This window comes from Fukomys damarensis, unplaced genomic scaffold (assembly GCF_012274545.1).
Source record: "Fukomys damarensis isolate Sample0158 unplaced genomic scaffold, DMR_v1.0_HiC HiC_scaffold_17, whole genome shotgun sequence".
In the NCBI taxonomy this organism is placed as follows: domain Eukaryota; kingdom Metazoa; phylum Chordata; class Mammalia; order Rodentia; family Bathyergidae; genus Fukomys; species Fukomys damarensis.
Window position 1 is genome coordinate 41,256,375 of NW_022900929.1, and position 17,956 is coordinate 41,274,330.

A 17,956-nucleotide genomic window follows, 5' to 3' on the forward strand; every position below is an offset into this window, starting at 1 on the left:
AGTAATTTCATGGAAAATATTCCAAAGCTGTAAATAAAAGATCCTGTCTTTACTGATGGTTGTACTTTCTCAAATCACCAGACTTCTAGACTTTGGGAACCTCATAGTTTCCCCCCACCTTTTTTGGTACCGAGAATCGAACTCAGGACCTTGAGCATGCAAAGCAGGTGTGGTGCCAGTGATCTACACCACTAGCCCCACCTCATAGACTTTCGACAGATTTCTTGCATGTACTACTAGAGCTTTGTGTTTCTACTCATGCTGTGGTCGACCCAGTCCCAGTCTTTGTCACTTCGTGCATTAGTCTCACTAGCAGTCTCGAAGGAGGCCGTAACTTCTCTCCAACCCACCTGCACAGTGGTCCTTTGTCTACATCACCATCTGCAGGCTATACCACAATGAACTGGGGAGGTAAATCATCTCATGCACCACTGGCTTGCTGTGTTAGTCTTGAGGAAGCTACTGGAGAGTAGGAACCATGGATTTCACATTTTTATCTTCTAGAGTACCCAGCAAAATCATTGATCTGTTCCTTCCCACAGGAAGTCTTCCACATCCTACATCTGGGCTAAATTTTTCTCCTCTACACAGCTGTGCCGTCTTGCTATATCTCAGTTACATTATAAACAGTATTAAAACTGGCTGCATTATAGGTGTCAGTTTCTTTTTTTATCCTTATACACTGTAAACTCTATGAAAACATGGTACCCGTGAATCTGGTTTATCATTAACCTCCAGTATTTTGTCCAGGTATTAATGCATAGATTGTGCTTAATAAATAATTTTTAAATTGATTGAATAATAATTTAAAAACATGTTTTGGTTTTCAAAACAGGAAACAGATAAATAGACCAACTATCACCTATAATAGTATCTCAACATTTGGTTGACTTGGCTTCAGATATTATACATCGATATAATCTAGTCATGACAATGAATCAGATAACTAACATTTGGTTGACTATGCAACTATATACTTTTCAAATTGTATTCTGTATGTGTTCAGTTGTCTATAAAATTCCAGCTTCTGGAATGCAGAGGAGAACATTTCTGACTTCTACATCTCTCTCACAGTTCCTGACTTAGTGAGTGTGTCTTGATTTGTGGTCATTAAATGTAGTTTGAAAAGAGTTTGTGTTCTAATACATCTACCTGGTTCTAAACATCTGTTGCTTCCTAACAAGTGCTGCATTCATTTTGATGGCACTGGTGCACAGAGGTAAACAGAAGCTTGGCAGGCCTTCCATAAGGGAAGCTGTGTTTGCCTCCTTCATTAATTACTAAGGGAGCATTAAGATATGCATTCCCCCCTGAGCCAAGTTGGATAATTCCTGGCACTTAGTGCTAGGGTGCTTTCTAAAGTTGAGACATGTATTGACACACTGGAGAGCATGCCCTGTAGCAAGCACAGTGGGGGCTGTAGTGCCAAGGTTATACAGAGCTTCACATACATCGATACTGAGGGAACTGATTTGCCACTCCAATTTCTGCAGCTTTCCATTAATGTAGAGTAATAAATATGTGTCACTAGGATACCTCTGAAAGAAGCTACCACCAACCATCAGAAAGGTTCAGAAAACTCAAAAATAAGTGACAAATCAGTACAATGAGAGTAGCCAGCTAATAAAAAGAAATAGGAATGAAAATATGACTTATGAATTGGATGTCATTTATTGGCCAATTACTAACACAATTAAAATGAAAAATTTATATCCTTGGACACATCAGCTTATATGGCATCAAAGTGATAAAGCGAGAAAAGAAAGAAATATGAGACTAACATATTTATGGGTGGTAGAAGATCTTAACACATAGCCATCAGATTTTGATAAAATATGAATAAGGATAAAAAGAATACAGTTAACAAAGTTGAATAGTTATAGTTAGACATTTATGGATTACATAAAATACTTCATTTTATATATTTACATGAAAAACTTGCAAAACATGAGCTGTAGTCTATAAAGAAAATACCAACTTTGAATGCAGAAATTTTGCAGGCTACTCACTCTCAACACAAAACAATGAAATAAGATGGAAAATGAATGTAAACAAAACATTCAGTGGTGTCTACATTTGAAGGCCAGAGAACTTAAAAAAGGCAAGTTTTCTTTTTCACATTTTAACTTCAATCATAATAAATGGAGAGAGCGATACAAAGTCACTTCAGAGAGACAAGGATTCCTGACACTGAGATCTATCCATGATTTTACTGAACATATTCACCCCCACCAAATGTGTCAACCCAAAAGGGAGCTGGTTCAATTGAAAATCCAAAAACACGTGCCCATTCTTATCCAGGGAGGAAGGAGCCTCATCTGGCTGAACTGGGATAATCTGCCCAATTGGTAGAATCCTTTTATGGAGGTGAAAGCATGGTGTTGTATTCACTGGGTTTGGTTCTAATTTCATGCATCCCAAGTCACTTGCTGATTCTGAGTGGGCCTCTCCCATGTGCAAGGTGACTGTTCACGGAGGGGGCCTCTGTGCACGAGGTCCTCATGCAATGGACTCTCCTTGCAGCTGGGAAAGGAAGCTTCCTGAGTCTCAAGAAATGTTACAGCAAAACAAAGTGAGAAAGCCGGAAGTGGGCGTGCATTTTTGTATGTGGTAAATCAACCTGTGTGAGGGAAGTCGTTCATACTCAGTTCTGTGTCCTTGTCCTCTGAGAAGGGTTTGGTATTTATGAGGCACTTGGACATGTGGGAGGCATGAGACAAATGGGAAAAGACATAATTATTTAACAAATGCTGGTGGGACAGTAGGTAAACAGTTTTCCCTACATTAAAATAAATAACACTATTACAGAGTTAATTTTAAAAACAGAAAAACAAGAAATACTCGAATGGTGGTAGTACCTCTGAAGAGACAATTTTGCAAGTTTAGAAGGAGAAGAAGAAATCGTAAGAGAAAAAGCAATCTGACTACACAAATATTAAAAACTTATGTTAGCAAAGTACTGTAATAACTACCAGAATTAAAAGTCAAACAACATGGGAAATGCTTGCAGAAAATGTGAAGCCAAATGCCTAATATATTTATTATGTGAAATGTTTGTACAAATTGATAAGAGAAACATTATAATTCCAAAAGTATAAACAGACAAGTCATAAAAAGGAAATTAAAACTAGTAAATAAACATATGGAAAATATTTGACTGAACTGGTAATCAAAGACATTTAAACCAGTAATTTTCTGAAATCACTATTTTATTATATTGTTCTAAATTTAAGTTAGCAAAATAATTATAAAATTTTATTTTTATAAAACCCAGTGCTGGTAAAGATGTTGTAAAAATAGTATTCTCATATTTTTTTGGTGATATTTTATAAATTCTTACCTCTCTTTTGGAAAATATTTGGCAGTACAATATCATGAGCCATAAAAATGTTTATGGCCTTTGACCCAGTAATTTGACTTCTGGGAATTTATCCTGAGAAAGAGTAATCCAAAATATGGAAAAAATTAGAGGCCTAAAATAAACTGGAAAACACTAAATGTCTCACAATAGAGAAATGGTTAATATGTCGTGCTACTGTGATGGGATAAAAAACTACAGTCATTAGCAATTTGCAAGCACAGACAACTGTAGACAAATGGAAAGTTTCTTGTGCTTTAATATAAAATGAAAAAAGAATAAAAATCTGTGCATAAAAAGAATACAGAAAAGTATATTAAATACATCAAATTTTAAGTGAGAAGCTAGTGAACTTTCTTCCTTCTCCTGCCCTCTCCCTCCCTCCCTCCCTCCTCCCCTCTCTCCCTCCCTCCCTGTCTCTTCCTTCTTTTTTCCTTCTCTTCTTTCCTCCCTCCCTCCTTCTCCTCCCCCCTCCCCCTCTCCCCCGCCATTTGTCTATATTGTGGATTGAACCCAGGGGCATACAACATCCCTAGGTCTTTTTGGTTTTAATTTTGAGACAGGGTCTCAGTGAGTTGCCCAAGGGGGCTTAAACTTTTGATCCTCCTGCTTCAGGCTCCCAAGTAGCTAGGAATACAGTTGTTTGCCAAAATGTTTGGCTTCTTACCATTTTTCTCATAATATTTTTCTAATCTATTGTACTTTGGTTGTAATTGCCTTCCTGTCTGTCCCTGTCCCTCACCCAGCTCCATGGCCAGCTTCCAGTGACCCACCCAACTGTGCCAGTGCCACACAAGTTCCAGTCAGCCAAGAAGCCCTCCCATCCCACCAGCCAAACGGCATCCTTCCTATTCCAGGCCCCTGGACCCCTAAAGCTGTCTTAATATTCTTATTACAGCGTGGATGCAATCTGCCTTGTGTGTCCATGATACATGTACAGAATGTGTCTCTTACTGCAGCTGAATTTCTAAACCCCTAGAGGGCAGGAACTGTTTCATTTATTTTTCTGTCCCCACAGCATGAAGCACAGTGCTTTGCCTGTATGGCGGGAGTGCCGGACTGAAAATGAGCTAACATGAATTTACCTGCCCTGCTGTGAGTGTACTTTTGATTTCCTGGCAGGTGGAGCACATGAAGGTCTGCAGCACTTGGGTCCTTTTGGCAACATCCCCAACATTGTGGCAGAGTTGACTGGTGACAACATTCCTAAGGACTTCAGTGAGGATCAGGGTTACCCTGACCCTCCAAACCCCTGTCCTCTTGGCAAAACAGGTAACGGACAGCCTGTGGGTCGTCATGGACAGTAGAGGCTGAGGGAAATGGGAAATGCAGCTCAATGCAGGCGCTCTCTTTAGGACGATGCTCCTGTTATCACTTATGGTGAGGCCTCCTCTGTCTCCTATGGGGGCAGAGCTCCCTCTTAAGATGGAGCAACCATCAAAGTAGCTAATGTGGGGCTGCTGGCCCAGGATGGGGGGAAAAGCTGAGTCACTGCCTGGCTTCAATCAATTCAGCCACGTTTTATTTGCTTGTAGGTTGGATGGGTAGAAAAAAAAAAAAAAAAAAAAAAAAAGACCAGCTCAGAGTTTGGAGAACAGCAGACTCCACGGGGGTCTGGTTAGGTTGGTTAGAGGAGAGTCGTGCCTTGGTACCCAAAGTGAGATCCCTGAGTCAGCCTTAGCCCAAAACTTACTAGCATTGCAAAGTTTCAGAGCTTTTGCCAAGCTCACCGAATCCCAGACAGCAATCCATGTGATCATCAGCCCTCCAAGTGATTCTGGTGCATGCCAAAGTTTGAGACTGGCTGTTAAAGAGATGGAAAGAGACCTAGAATTTGAACCAAAAGATCTGAGATCTACTGTTATTTACAGCATATCCTTTCACTTCCTTGGGTGTGTGTCTCTTCATCTGTCAAAGGGCTGACATAGCACCTTAAAGAAACAGACAGTGTAGTTCTAGGCTACAGTGAAAGGAAAAAGAATGTCATTGAGCTAGTTTTGCGCTCCTAGGACTCTGAAAGGCAAGCAGGCCACATGAGCTGAGGGAGGTAGAGAAAATCTCAGCTCTACCTGCATATCATCTGCCATTCCTTTGCTGCCTTTCTGCTAGGTGAACATAGATGTTTCACAGCAAAAATAAAAAGGATATAGCTCGGTGATAGATCACTCTTGGGTTTGATCCCCACAACCCCCCAAAAAGGAGAGGGGCTCAGACTGAGAAAGGATGGCAGTTTTGTACAAAGCTTTGGGAGGGCAGGGGGTGGTCACTTTTTCAAGTGACATAAAGAACATAAAGAACGCTCAGAAGTTAATACTGAAAGGGAATCTACTTAAAATTAGTCAGGTTGTGTTGCTCTTGAGATGGTACTGGAGGCTTCCAGCAGCCTTAAGCACACAGTCTCGCCACTCCTAGCAACTTGAAGCTAACATGGGAGACCTTGGCATTCTGAACAGATCCCAAAAGCGGCTTGAAAATAAGTCCCCACTTTTCACTGATTTTTTTCACTTGTTTTTTATTTTGAGAGAGAATCTTGTTGCTAAGTTACCTAAGGTAGGTTCAATATTGTGGTCCTCCTGCATCAGACTCCCAAGTAGCTAGGATTACAAGAAGAGAGCAGTGTGCCAGGATCTCCCTCTTTTTAAAACTGTTGTCTAAAGAACATTAGCATGGTAAAAAGGACTCACTTTTACCTAGTAAGACCTTTTACCTAGGTCTTAAATAATAGCAGTACCCTAGAGGAGATGCCCTTCTTTCTTTGATTTGAGTTGAAAATATACTTTATCACAAAGAGAAGTCAATAAATCGTCATGTAAAGGGAGATGGTGGGGAGGGGACTAAAACATATTGCAAACTCTCATGTCTGGTGCTTCATGTATGATCCTCTCTATTCCTCACAGCAACTCTGTGTTTATTTGCAATAGATGAATAAGTAGCCATAAAGAAGGCAGATTAACTTTCCCAAGGAACTAAACCTGAGCTTTGATCTTTGAGCTCTGGTCTGACTGCAAAGAGAAAGCCATTACTACTACAACACAGAACATCAAGCCCTGATGATTACCATTCTTATTGTATAGTACCCTTCCTCGAAGGTGCTAAAGAAAGTGTTTTCTAAAGAGCTTACCCAGGAGTAAACAGAGGGAAAGATGCAGAATGGAAGTAGATTAGTTAAGTTTGATGTAATGGATAAAATGTAACGGCTCAACACAAAAGAAATTTATCTCTCACTTATGTGTGAAGCCCTGCCCCGGCTGGGTGAGGGGAAGGAAGGTGGTTGGTTCAGCACCCTGAACTCCCATCTTACACTGATATCCACCTGGCCCTGGGTGGAACCACGCAGCAGGTGATGGAGGTCAGTAGAGAACAGAGCACCACCATAGGAGGTTTTTATGGGCCAGGCCTAGAAGTGGAATACATTGTATCTGCCCACATTCTGTTGGACCAAACTCAGGTGCAGGACTTCACCTGATCACCAAGCAAGGTGGGAAAATTAGCCTAATTTCATGCTAAGGAGGAAAAGGAAGGGGGTTTAGTGGACAGCCAACAAGTCAGGTCTCTGCTACAAGAGTGGGAGCTGGGATAAGCACTCCCATTGGACAGGGAGATTGGTTCCCCAGGGGACAGGGACTTGGAAAGGCTGACAAGAATACACTCTACCTTTTGTATATGTCTAGATGTATTTGATGAATTAACGCTTAGCATAACAATCAACGCCTTGGCCATTCCTCAAAATCTTTGGCTGTTTGCAGCAGATGATGGATGCCTAGAAAACACCCCTGACACAGCGGAGTTCAGTCGAGAATTCCAGTTGCACCAGCACCTTTTTGATCCAGAGCATGACTACCCAGGCTTGGGCAAGTGGGTAAGTCCACAACTGCATGTGGTTCTCTGAAGGTATCGATGGCAGAGATGAGGCACTGTGGGTGGAGGGAGAGAAGAACAAATATTTAGAAGCTCAGTTTTCCAGAAATCTCTAGTTGAGAGGAACTTTAAATGACTATCATCCCAAACCACACTCATGGGTCTAGGCAGCAACACTAATCCATTCAAAGAAAGCACAGCCTAACTGGATCACATCCATCTGCAGTCTCCAGAGGCTTCAACTCTGGTCTACCCCACATCCCGTGTCATAATGCATCCTCACATTTCACCAGTTCTTGATGCACCCAAGGGACTTTGTCAAGTGATTTTTAAGAAAAGGATAAAGAGAACACTCGAGGATTTGATCTCTGGACTAATGGGAGATGATCTTCTTTTAGATTAATGGAGAATTAAGGAAAAACGATGTCAAAGATTAGAAACAGACATATGTAAAATTCTGCTGCATGGAAAGAAAATGTTTCTACATGTGAACCAGTGAGCTTTGTTGTCTGTCAGTCCCAGGCAAGTGTGTATAGATAGCTGTCAGTTAAGGGAGTTGTTTATAAGGACTGGGAAAGAGAAATGGCCATTTGGCACAGGTGTGCTAAAAACAAGTCTTATCAACTAGTTGTGTTCTTTTACTTTCCAGCATTATTCATTTACTTGCAAGCTTGATGAGGGACTGAAACGAGCATGGTGCATTTGGACTTCAGTAACGTGTCTGACAAAATCTTTTACGATCTCCTATTGGAAGAAGTAAAGCAAGCCAGCCTAGGCAACAGAATATCACCAAAAGGGAGCTTGTTAAAGAATCAATGTCAGTAGGGAGGGAGATTTTACACCGTGTCCTGCATGTCTTAGCACCACCCCACTGCATACTTTTATCCATGCTTACAATAAAAATGTGGAGCATGTAGCTATCAGATTCTCAGAGGATGACACAAAGTTGGAAGGGTAACATTGGGTGACAGAGTTGAGATTCAAGAAGATCCCAGCATGGGGCCAGGGGTTTGGCTTAGTGGTTCTGCCACCTGCCTCCCAAGCGCAAGGTCCTAAGTTCGATCCCTGGTCCCCCCCATCCCCCAAAAAGCAGATCCCAGCAGGCTGTAACAGTGAGCCAAACTGAATGGAGATGTATCTAGGACCCTGTGGTGAGGCCTATATCATTAAATGTGGAAGCCATATGAGAAAAGTGGGACTCCTTCCCCTCTTTCCTTCTGTGCTGTTTCAAGGAAAATGTTAGGAAGAACTGGTTTGTGGAGACACTTTCAAGCCTACTAACAGAGTTTAACACATGGTGAATTGAACAGAAAAATGCCTATAGTTTTTTAAATAGAGCCTGTGATTGTGAAAGATTTCTGTAAAAGTTATCCTAATGGCATGTAAAAAAATGAAATAAAAGGAGAAGGAAATTATGGACAGGAAGAAAATATGGGAAGCAATTGTTATGATGGCTATAATTATAGTGAAGAAAAGTAAGAATCCATGACATTTCAAGGCAGGAAGTCCTAACTAGAATTGTTATCTGACATAAATATAGCAGGAGGAAAGAAGAGAGATTCTAGGTCTATATAAAATAGAGGGTAATTAACTTTTCCTTGGAGAGCATTTTAAAGAGAGAGAAGAGGAAGATGGGGAGAAAGAGAGGAAGAAAAGGAGCAGAGAGAGGGAAGGAAAGACCAGAAGATCACAGGGGAGCACTGGGAGGGATCTCAAGAGATGGGCAAAGTATCACTAAAGTATTGAAGCAAAGAGCAAATAGAAGGTACTGAGCCTGTTCAACAAGGTATGAAGGGAAATGGAAGATATTGAGCCTGCTTTAGCTCAGGTATGGTGCTGTACACTCAGTGCCATATTCATTGCGACATGGTACTGGTCTTCCAAGAGCGACAATCTTGTGGTTGAGATAATTGGCACGAGAGTCTTCTCAGCTTCTGGTTCCAGCTCTCCTGTGAGGTCCAGGCGCAATTGCTAGGAAAGATGGAAGCCAAGGGGAAGAGAGACCCAGGGCTGGGGACCATGGTGCCTGATTGGTACTGTGGCCACCAAGGAAGTCAAAGCACTAATAAGGGCAGCCCCAAGTCTCAGGTGGGAATGGATCCAGCTTAACTGGAGGATGGACATGAGAAAACATCCAAGTAAGGGCAGAGAGCCCAGTTGGTGGTGTGGAGTGGGGGAGAGAGAAACTTCTCCCTTTCCAACTTTTCTGACCTCTTTCTGAAAACCCTTACAGATTTCTCTCACCAAGCTCTACTCACCCTCAGCATTCCAGTTAGGCCCATCCACCATGCCTCTCTGTTTGTGTTTCCTTTTCAGAATAATGACTTGAATTTCACCTCCACTCTTTGTCTAATCAGAGTTAACAATTAGAATTAGGAATCGCATGCAAAAAACAGCCATAGATCAATGATCAGAGCAGTGTTTACACACCTTTTATCATCTGTAATTATGCGCTTGTTTGAATTTGTTTCCTTGTTTATTTTCTCATCACCACATAGTAGTAAAACAGATTTGCTTGGTCTTCACATAGGAGTGTGAATTGAGTGTGTCTCATTTTTCTAAGCAGGGATCTACACACTTTCCCTTTTGTTTATATAGAATTGTAATCTCAGATTTGTCTCCACCTCGACCGTTCTTTAAATTAACAAAGTAATCAATCATCTTTCACAACAGGACCCCACATAAATCCCTATTTCCCTATTTACTAGTAATGCTTTGCTTTTGACATTAGCCAGAGCTGAGCTGTATCTTTAGCAGTGATTCAAATGTCATAAATATCAGTCTGTCACATTTCCTGCATGTCTCCCTCTTTGTTAATGTATCGAGACACATTTATTAAATACACATCATATGCCTTCTGGGCTTTGTGTTAGGCAATGGGAACACACCAAGGAATAATAACAATTGCATTACAGAATACAATAGTAAATAGTAGTGTTTATTAAACATGTGCAGCATTCTATGCTAAATAACTAACTCCAAATATCTAATTCAGTTTGCTCATCCACATCATTCTCATATTATAGATGAGAAAATGCAGGTTTTGGAGCTGAGAACCTGCTCAGCAACATGAGGTGGATTGGCAGAGCTGGCAATTGAATCTAATCATTTGACTCCAGAGTTCTTTAAAATTTGAATAAATTACCTTTTCGCGGCTCATTGCTCATAATGTGTCCTGTGTAGTAGACCTCAAAAAGTTGTCTCAAATGGCACATGTGTCTCTTTTCCAATGGCTTTGCCCACCTTTTCATAGATAGCTGATCATATCTAGAGCCTGACCCATATGAGAAATGGAAAATAGGACCCTTTTTTGACATTCTTTGTGTTTCATGACCTCAACAAGTCTGCAGTCTACTCTTTGGGTTTGTCTCAAACTTCTGTGTGATTAAACTTAAGTTATATTTTGCAAAATTGCTTTTAGTTGACACATAATCATTGTCCATATTTATGGGGTACAATGTGATATTTTATTTTATTTATTTTGTTTTTGGTACTGAGGCTCGAACTCAGGACCCTGTGCTTGTGAGGCAGGTGGCTGTTCCACTGAGCTAAATTCCTGGCCCTGTGACATTTTAATTTACATATACAATGTGCAATGCTTAGATTAAGGTAATTAGCATATCCATGATCTTAAACATTGATCATTTCTATTTTGGGAACATTCAAAAATCCTCTCTGTCACTTATTTTGAAATATACAACTAATTGCTGTCAAACATGGCAAGCTTCTGCATACTTATGCTTTTTGATATTTTTTCCGTAGTATTTTGTGCTGAGTAAGCACATGTTATTTTGCCCTGTGTGGGTGGCATTAACTTTGTTCCTTTTATAAAGTCGTGTCCACTGAATTTCTCCAGTGTAAAGTCATCATTTCTTCATTGAAATGAATATCTGGAGGAAAATACTTTAAGACTGCATAGATATTCTGCTCCCTGTTAAACTTTTAACCAACACATTTAGCATCCATAGATGATGTTTACCAGAACCAATGATGACTAGAATAGTTGCAAAATGATTTCTTTTCTTACTCTCCTATTCTTTCTGAGTTTTCCCTGGTTATCCCTGTCCCCCACTTCTCACATGCACCTATAAATGTGCTTATTTATTTGGTATCAGTCTGGATTCATGAATTCCTGCTATTATTAATTTTGATGTACACACTGCCCTAATTTGGCCAATCAGAGTCCCTTCAGACTGCTTTTTCTTTCCCTCTGACATGACTCCATCACTTTTGATCACTTTCCTTACTTTCCGGTGAGATATTCCAACTTCATTCATCCTTATACTTTTCCTGCCCTAGCCCTATAATCAGATATTTATCCAAGAAGCTCCCCACCACTCTTCCCACCCTGTTCCTAAATGGATTGGAATTTGAAACCCAGAACTGGGAGGGTGTCCAAAATCTCAATGGCATAATGGGAAGCACTCCTTGTGAATTCACACCTGCCACTCTCATGGAAAGCAGGCTCAGTGTTTCCCCGGGAATCAGCAATGACTGAGTGGGTATCAGAAGAGATAACTGGTTTCTTATCATTTATTTTGTGTGTTTTAAACCCACACTATACCTGCCAACCCCTGTGTTTAAATGCAGACAGTAACACGGCTAATGAGGAATGCCCAGCCACTTTCCCGGGGTGGTGGGCAGGGAAGCACTGATCTGCTTATCCTAATCCTAGCTCTCAGGGTAATGCCAGGACCATCTTTGAAACGAAAACTTACCAGACCTTTTGTAATTCTTTTTGAATGAAGGCTTTTATGGGTGTAATCTGCTCCTCAATCTAGAGGGGATTAAAATGCTTCTGCCTTTACCCTGCTGGTGGCCCAGTAGAAACTGTGCCAGGGGTGGTTGGCAGTGTACCCCATGGCACCAGCTCCCAGGGCCTTCTGCATTCTGCCAGCTCGGGCAACTGGACAGGACCGTGCATAGGAAGGGCCACTGTTCTCGCCCTCTTTCTGCACAGCCTCCCTCCCCTGGCTCTGACACCAACACGCAGAATGTTCTCCGTGCACCAGACATTGTTTATGTTCACAGACTGAAAGGAACAAGTCCAGCAGCAGTATCCCCATGCCTGCCTTGTCTCCCTTGTGATATTCCCTTGATCTGTTTGTTCCTCAGCCGAGCAGAAGGAAAGCTGTGGTCAGGTTGGGCAGTGGAGGCCCCTTCCCTCCTGGCACAGCCTCCCTGCAGAGTTGAGGTTAGGGAAAAGTGTGGCAAATTGCAGGTGTGGTAGATTTTAATGACTGTGAAAATAATGAAGTTCACTTTTGTACTTGGCACTTTCACTTTCATACCTATAATTACAGAAGAAAAAAACCACTTTTATAATGATGACTCAGAGATACAAGTGCTATATAAACTTGTTTCTCTCCAGAACTCTATCATTTCTCTTTTTTTAAGTCAATATCAATATATTTTCTTTAGAGGAAACTAACTCACCTCTTTTATACATTATTTCCCTTCTGGTTAAAAAAAAATCAAATAGGGCTGGGGATTCAGCTCAGTGGGGCCACCACCTACCTCATAAACACAGGTCCTGAGTTCAATCCCTGGTACCAAAAACAAAGCAAACAAATAAACTAACAAATGCCAAATAAAACAACACAAGTGAAACACCCAATTCTGCCTTCAGGTTAAGCGTTCTGTCTCATAACCTCAGTTGATGGGAAATGTGTTGAGCATGTGTCTAATATTCTAGAGCTCATTTAAGTCGTGTGCTTGAAATGCAGCAGTACGTGGAAACACTTATACATACTGCAGTAACAGAGCCCTTGTCCTCCCCCTAACATAACTCGCCTTTCTGCCAAGAAGTTTTTTTGGCAGTTTTTAAAAGGTTTATTCTATTAAAAATGTTATAGACCAAATGGTTTTCCGATTGTCTTGACTGGGGGAATTGACTTCAGCCCCAGAAGAGAGGGGTGTAGAAGTTATAGGTTCTTGTTTATTTACACAAAAGATTGTTGTTAATGGTCAGACACTGCTCTGGAGAGCAGTTTACGTACACTGTTCATAAAAAGGGAGTTCGATACTGAGATAAAAATATTCATTTTAAACAAAGGCTGTTCAAAGTGAGGAGATGGGTTTCCAGCTCCCTTGTGTTTTATAAAATGCCATATTTTCCTGTTTATGTGATTGTTGATGACACTGTGTGCCTCAGGGCCCTGCAGAGGGCTTTATGAGAGCTGCACTTGTGGTCTATCTTTCTGACATGACATTCCTTTCATCTAGCTTTGTTTCCAAAATATGTGTATGCAAATATCCAAGGGACATGCCAAGCATTGCTTTTAAAATAGACATTCACCAAATTTGATCCATACTTCTGCTTATGTGTTTTCTTTTCTCCCCACTGTAGAACAAGAAACTCCTTTATGAGAAGATGAAGGGAGGACAGAGGCGGAAGCGGAGGGTATTGTGCACTGGCTGGGCTATCGTGGGGAGAATTAATGTTTGTGGATGTGGCATTTGGCAAGTGGGAGCCCTCAGCTGCTGGAAAGAAGCAGGATCCTGTCCCATGCAATGCTGAGGGCTGAGCGGAGGTGCTGTGTGACTGCGGCTACACGTTAAACGCCTGCCCTTAACTTCTAGGATAACTTCCCTGCACGTTAGCACATAATTTTTAGTGGAATGGTCAGTTCTGTGGTGATTCCATCCCTTCTTACCATCTAAGGATGTGTATTGATCCCCCAACTTGAGTGGGAGATCTAGGAAGTACAGGCGGGTAGGTCTTCCTTCAAAGGGCCTGCGGGCCATGGACAAAACCACTGAGACATCTGCATCAATTACATAAAAACACGAGACAGGAGTAAGGAAGTGTTGAACTGAAGGCCCAAGCTGTCATTGTATAGGAACATGGGAGCAAAAAGATGAGACAAATAAACCTTATTCTCCTACACATCTTTCCTCTTGGCTCAGCCATGCTGACGTAAAATCCCCCTGATCTGTCATGTTTGTCTGCTGACTGCTGAGTTACTGAATTAGTTACGGATCATCCCTGGGCTGTCCGAAATGGAACCTTCCTCTGAGTGCTCTGTATTTAGCTGCTATGTATATGGTGTTTCATCATATAATGCTGAACGCCAAATTTGCTTTGGGTTCTCAATGCATTTTTATGGCATGAAGACTTAATAAGTGATCAGTATCCATTCTGCCAATCCACTGGTATCTTATAGACAGAAAGGCCTGGACATTTGCCATTTTTCTGACCATATTGGAGGCGCCGGGGGAGAGGGAATCCTCATTATTACACAGTAAATTACTCTGAGAATACTGTTTAGAATAGCAAGTACCTGAAACCTGGCAAAATTTGAGAATCTGGACAGTAGTTAACTGTGACCGTTGTGAATAGTTTCACCATATTTAGAGAGGGCTTTATGAGGTGTGGATTTCAGGCCTCAACATGAATCTTCTGGCCACTGTGCTGCCCAACAGCCAATTTCTTAGGAGAGAAACAGAGAGTTGTTACGTCTGGAAACAGATCTTGGGAGAGTGAACAGGATTATTAGGGGTTTTTGTTGGTGATTGCAGTTTTCAATGGCAGATGGTGACAGGAAGAGTGTAATGTGTTTTTGAGAGAACATCAAGAAATTCTATTCTAGGAGCTCAGAATACATATAATTTACCAGGAAGATGGTTTGTATATCTCCACAAGGGACAAAGGGGACATTTCCAAATAAGACCAATGACTGACCCCAAATGAATAACTTCATGCAGCTTTGTCTTTACTTTCTGGCCCACTATGCCTTGGGTCCTGACTCAGTGAACAACTGGGTCACAAGCTAGGATGCTTTTCCATGAGACCCGTGATTACCAAAACTCAGAATTCTGGCTAACGCACTTATTATAAAGGTCTTTACTTTGGCCTCAACTTCCTTCATGTAGGGAAGGCTTAGAATTTAGGAAAATAAAGGTCACACTGACCCAAAGGTATCAAATTCTTCCTATTCTCAGGCATCAATAGAGACCCATTCTCACAGCTTGAGCCACGAGCCTCTCAGAAAACAGCAGTTGCCTCCCCCAACACCAGATGGGTGTCCTTATCTTGATGGAAGACTTTAGCCACCTCCTCAAGAACAAGAAGCAATATAAAGAAATTATGGCCTTGCTTTTCTAAAAAATGAAGGCCTCCCTTAATGAGGCTAATCATCTGCTGAGGGTTTCTAGGAGATACCAAGCAAGGATCCATTCTCAAAGGTTCTTCCAGCGGGGAAAAGGGAATAATGTTCTCTGTGTAAGCTAACTGGTCCTCACCTGAGTGAGAAGACAAAAATGTAAGTGCCTTGGGCTCTTTAGAATGTAATGAAAACCTAGGCTCAGTATTATTTCTGTTCCCAAGTGTTGGGTTCAATCCTGACAGTTAAGCATTTATCCAAAAAGTTCAAGTAACTGCTTCTTTCCCTCCCTACTAATTGTCTTTCCTTTACCTCTAAACTTTGACATTTTCTGGATCTGGATACAAGGACTTTGTCTCATTATATCTCATATTCAATAAATAGGAGGATCTCATATTCTCTTTTAATAGAATTTTTAGAATATTATCACTAAATAGAAAAAAAATATTTATGATATTGAATATACTCTTTCAGCCCACATTTGTTCTGCCTACCCAGATCTCCCAGGATAGGCCAGACCACTCTAGGTAACAATCTCCAATACCAAAAATATTGTTTGGAGTACTTTGGAAATAACATGCTACTTTTGTAATTGTCACCTTGTTTATAGTGGATTTCTTCAGCGTGAGTTATGTTGTTAATAATTCGTGCTTTTAGCAGTCAGAATGTGGAAGGACATTTAAATACCAAGCTCAGATTCTACCCTTTCTCTTTTGGAGAATTCTGCTAACATTTTAAAGGAGTCAGGAGCCAGGAGTTTGGCAGGTCAAATGCATGGGCAAGAGAGACTCACCTGTGAACAAACTGCCTCCATCTGTTTATGGGGTGTTGGCACACAGAAGCCTCTTTTTATATTTTTGTTTCATTATTGGACGGCAGCTTAAATAAACAAATATCTTCCAAATCTTTTGAATTTTTTTTCCTGCTTGCTAAACACTATATTGTAAAGCTTCAATTAGTAGCTCAAATCCAAACCTCAAAAAATAGGCAGGTATTAAAGAAGGAATGGAAAAACCCTGACTCATTTGGAATACCACAAATAAGAGATTTATGGCGTCTTGAATGGAAACAAAGTAGACTTCCAGATAATGTCCTCCTTTTCTTCAGCTTTTGAATTTGACTGAGGGAGGGTGTGAAGGATGGCTCAAGCCTTCCTTAATGAACCCCTTTAGTGGATGCTTGCATCGGTCACAGCCATAGCCACAGAATGACCTGGGACCAATTCTCAGATTCTAATTCTCATTTGGCCCTGCTCTGTCACCTCTTTTAAAACACTCTTCCTGTAAAATAATTTAATGCTCTTCACATCCCCTCTCCCACCTAAATAGGGACATAGGATAACAGTTTTCTTTTCTGTGGAGTGTGGTATCTAAGTAGCAAGAGCTTAGTTTAGCTGGTTTACCCCAAATCTTTATATCCCAAATAATATTTTTTAAAGGCCATATTGCCTTTGATAAAGAATTCTATGGTTGTATGAATGACACAATTACTGACTCATATTCATGAGCTACTGAAGCATCAGTCAGTGCACTAGGTAATCTTTTGGTAGCTGGCATGTAACACTGTTACCTTGTCCTTAACCGAATAGGTAAGAAACAGCTCCCTTTTACTTCTTTTGTGAGGTGTCTGTATTTGATGTTCACATATAAACACCAAACCATCATTTTTTTCAGAGTGTCAATCCATATCTACAAGGACAGAGGCTGGACAATGTTGTTGCAAAGAAGTCTGTCCCCCATTTTTCAGATGAGGAAAAGGACCCAGAGTAAAGAGAAGATACTGGGTGGAAACTCATGCCCCTCACCATTAATGTGCATGTGTCACCAAAGCCCCCGCAATGGGCAGCTTCTCACGTAGTAGTTAATTATGGATGAAAAGCAGCTGTATTCACATTGTCCTTTACACTGATGGCTCAGCTTTCTGCTAAGTTAGAATAAGAGCTCTTTTGGTTTTATTTTTGTCTTTCTGCAATGAACATTAGCATTAAAATGTATATGTCAAAGGCTGGGGATTTAGCTCAGTGGTTCTTCCACCTGCTTTGTAAACACAAGGGCCCGAGTTCAATCACTGGTACCAAAAAAACAAAGTATATGTTAAGTACAGTAAAAAGCAAGACTATGAAATGCTCATATTTCTTGCAGTTTAAATGGTGTTTAGGGCTGTGCTTTGGCAAAAAAAGCTGGCATTTGAATTTGATTATGCAGTGCATCGAGCCCTTGGGTCCTGTTATACACCAATAAAGAAGCCTGTGCCCCCAGGGAGGACTTGACACATCTGTCTTGGCTGTATCTTAGTAAATGTTTATGCAAGCATCAGTGTGTGAATGTGGTTTGTTTTTTGAACATTATAGAAAATAATTTCCTTATTTACTAGAACAATCTGGCATACATGTTCTTATCTGATCTTATAGCAAGGCAGGTATTATCCCAACTCTACAGGTGGTAGAACTGAGAATGATCAACATGCTATTGGATAGAATCAGCAAAACTCAGATGGGAAGACTTTACAGGGCAGATGACCTAGCTTTTTTTAATGAATAAATGGTTTGGGTGAGGGAATATTATAGATTTTAAAGAACTTAAAGGATATAAGAGACATAAATGAAATATATGTGTGAGGGTCATCTTTGTATCCT

At 40.8% G+C, this 17,956-nt stretch overlaps 1 protein-coding gene across 2 annotated transcripts in view; it reads left to right on the forward strand.

Moving 5' to 3' along the window:
• Positions 1-17,651, forward strand: part of LOC104862564 (neuroendocrine protein 7B2) — a 43,307-nt gene extending 25,656 nt beyond the window's left edge. The window contains exons 3-6 of one of the 2 annotated variants that reach the window (XM_010624616.3): positions 4,481-4,630; positions 7,105-7,217; positions 13,566-13,619; positions 16,995-17,651. In XM_010624616.3, the coding sequence (XP_010622918.1) occupies positions 4,481-4,630; positions 7,105-7,217; positions 13,566-13,619; positions 16,995-17,090 (413 nt within the window). In that variant the 3' untranslated portion in view covers positions 17,091-17,651. The remainder of the gene's footprint in view (positions 1-4,480; positions 4,631-7,104; positions 7,218-13,565; positions 13,620-16,994) is intronic. The other variant, XM_010624617.2, reaches the window with a different exon arrangement.
• The last annotated feature ends 305 nt before the right edge of the window (positions 17,652-17,956 follow it).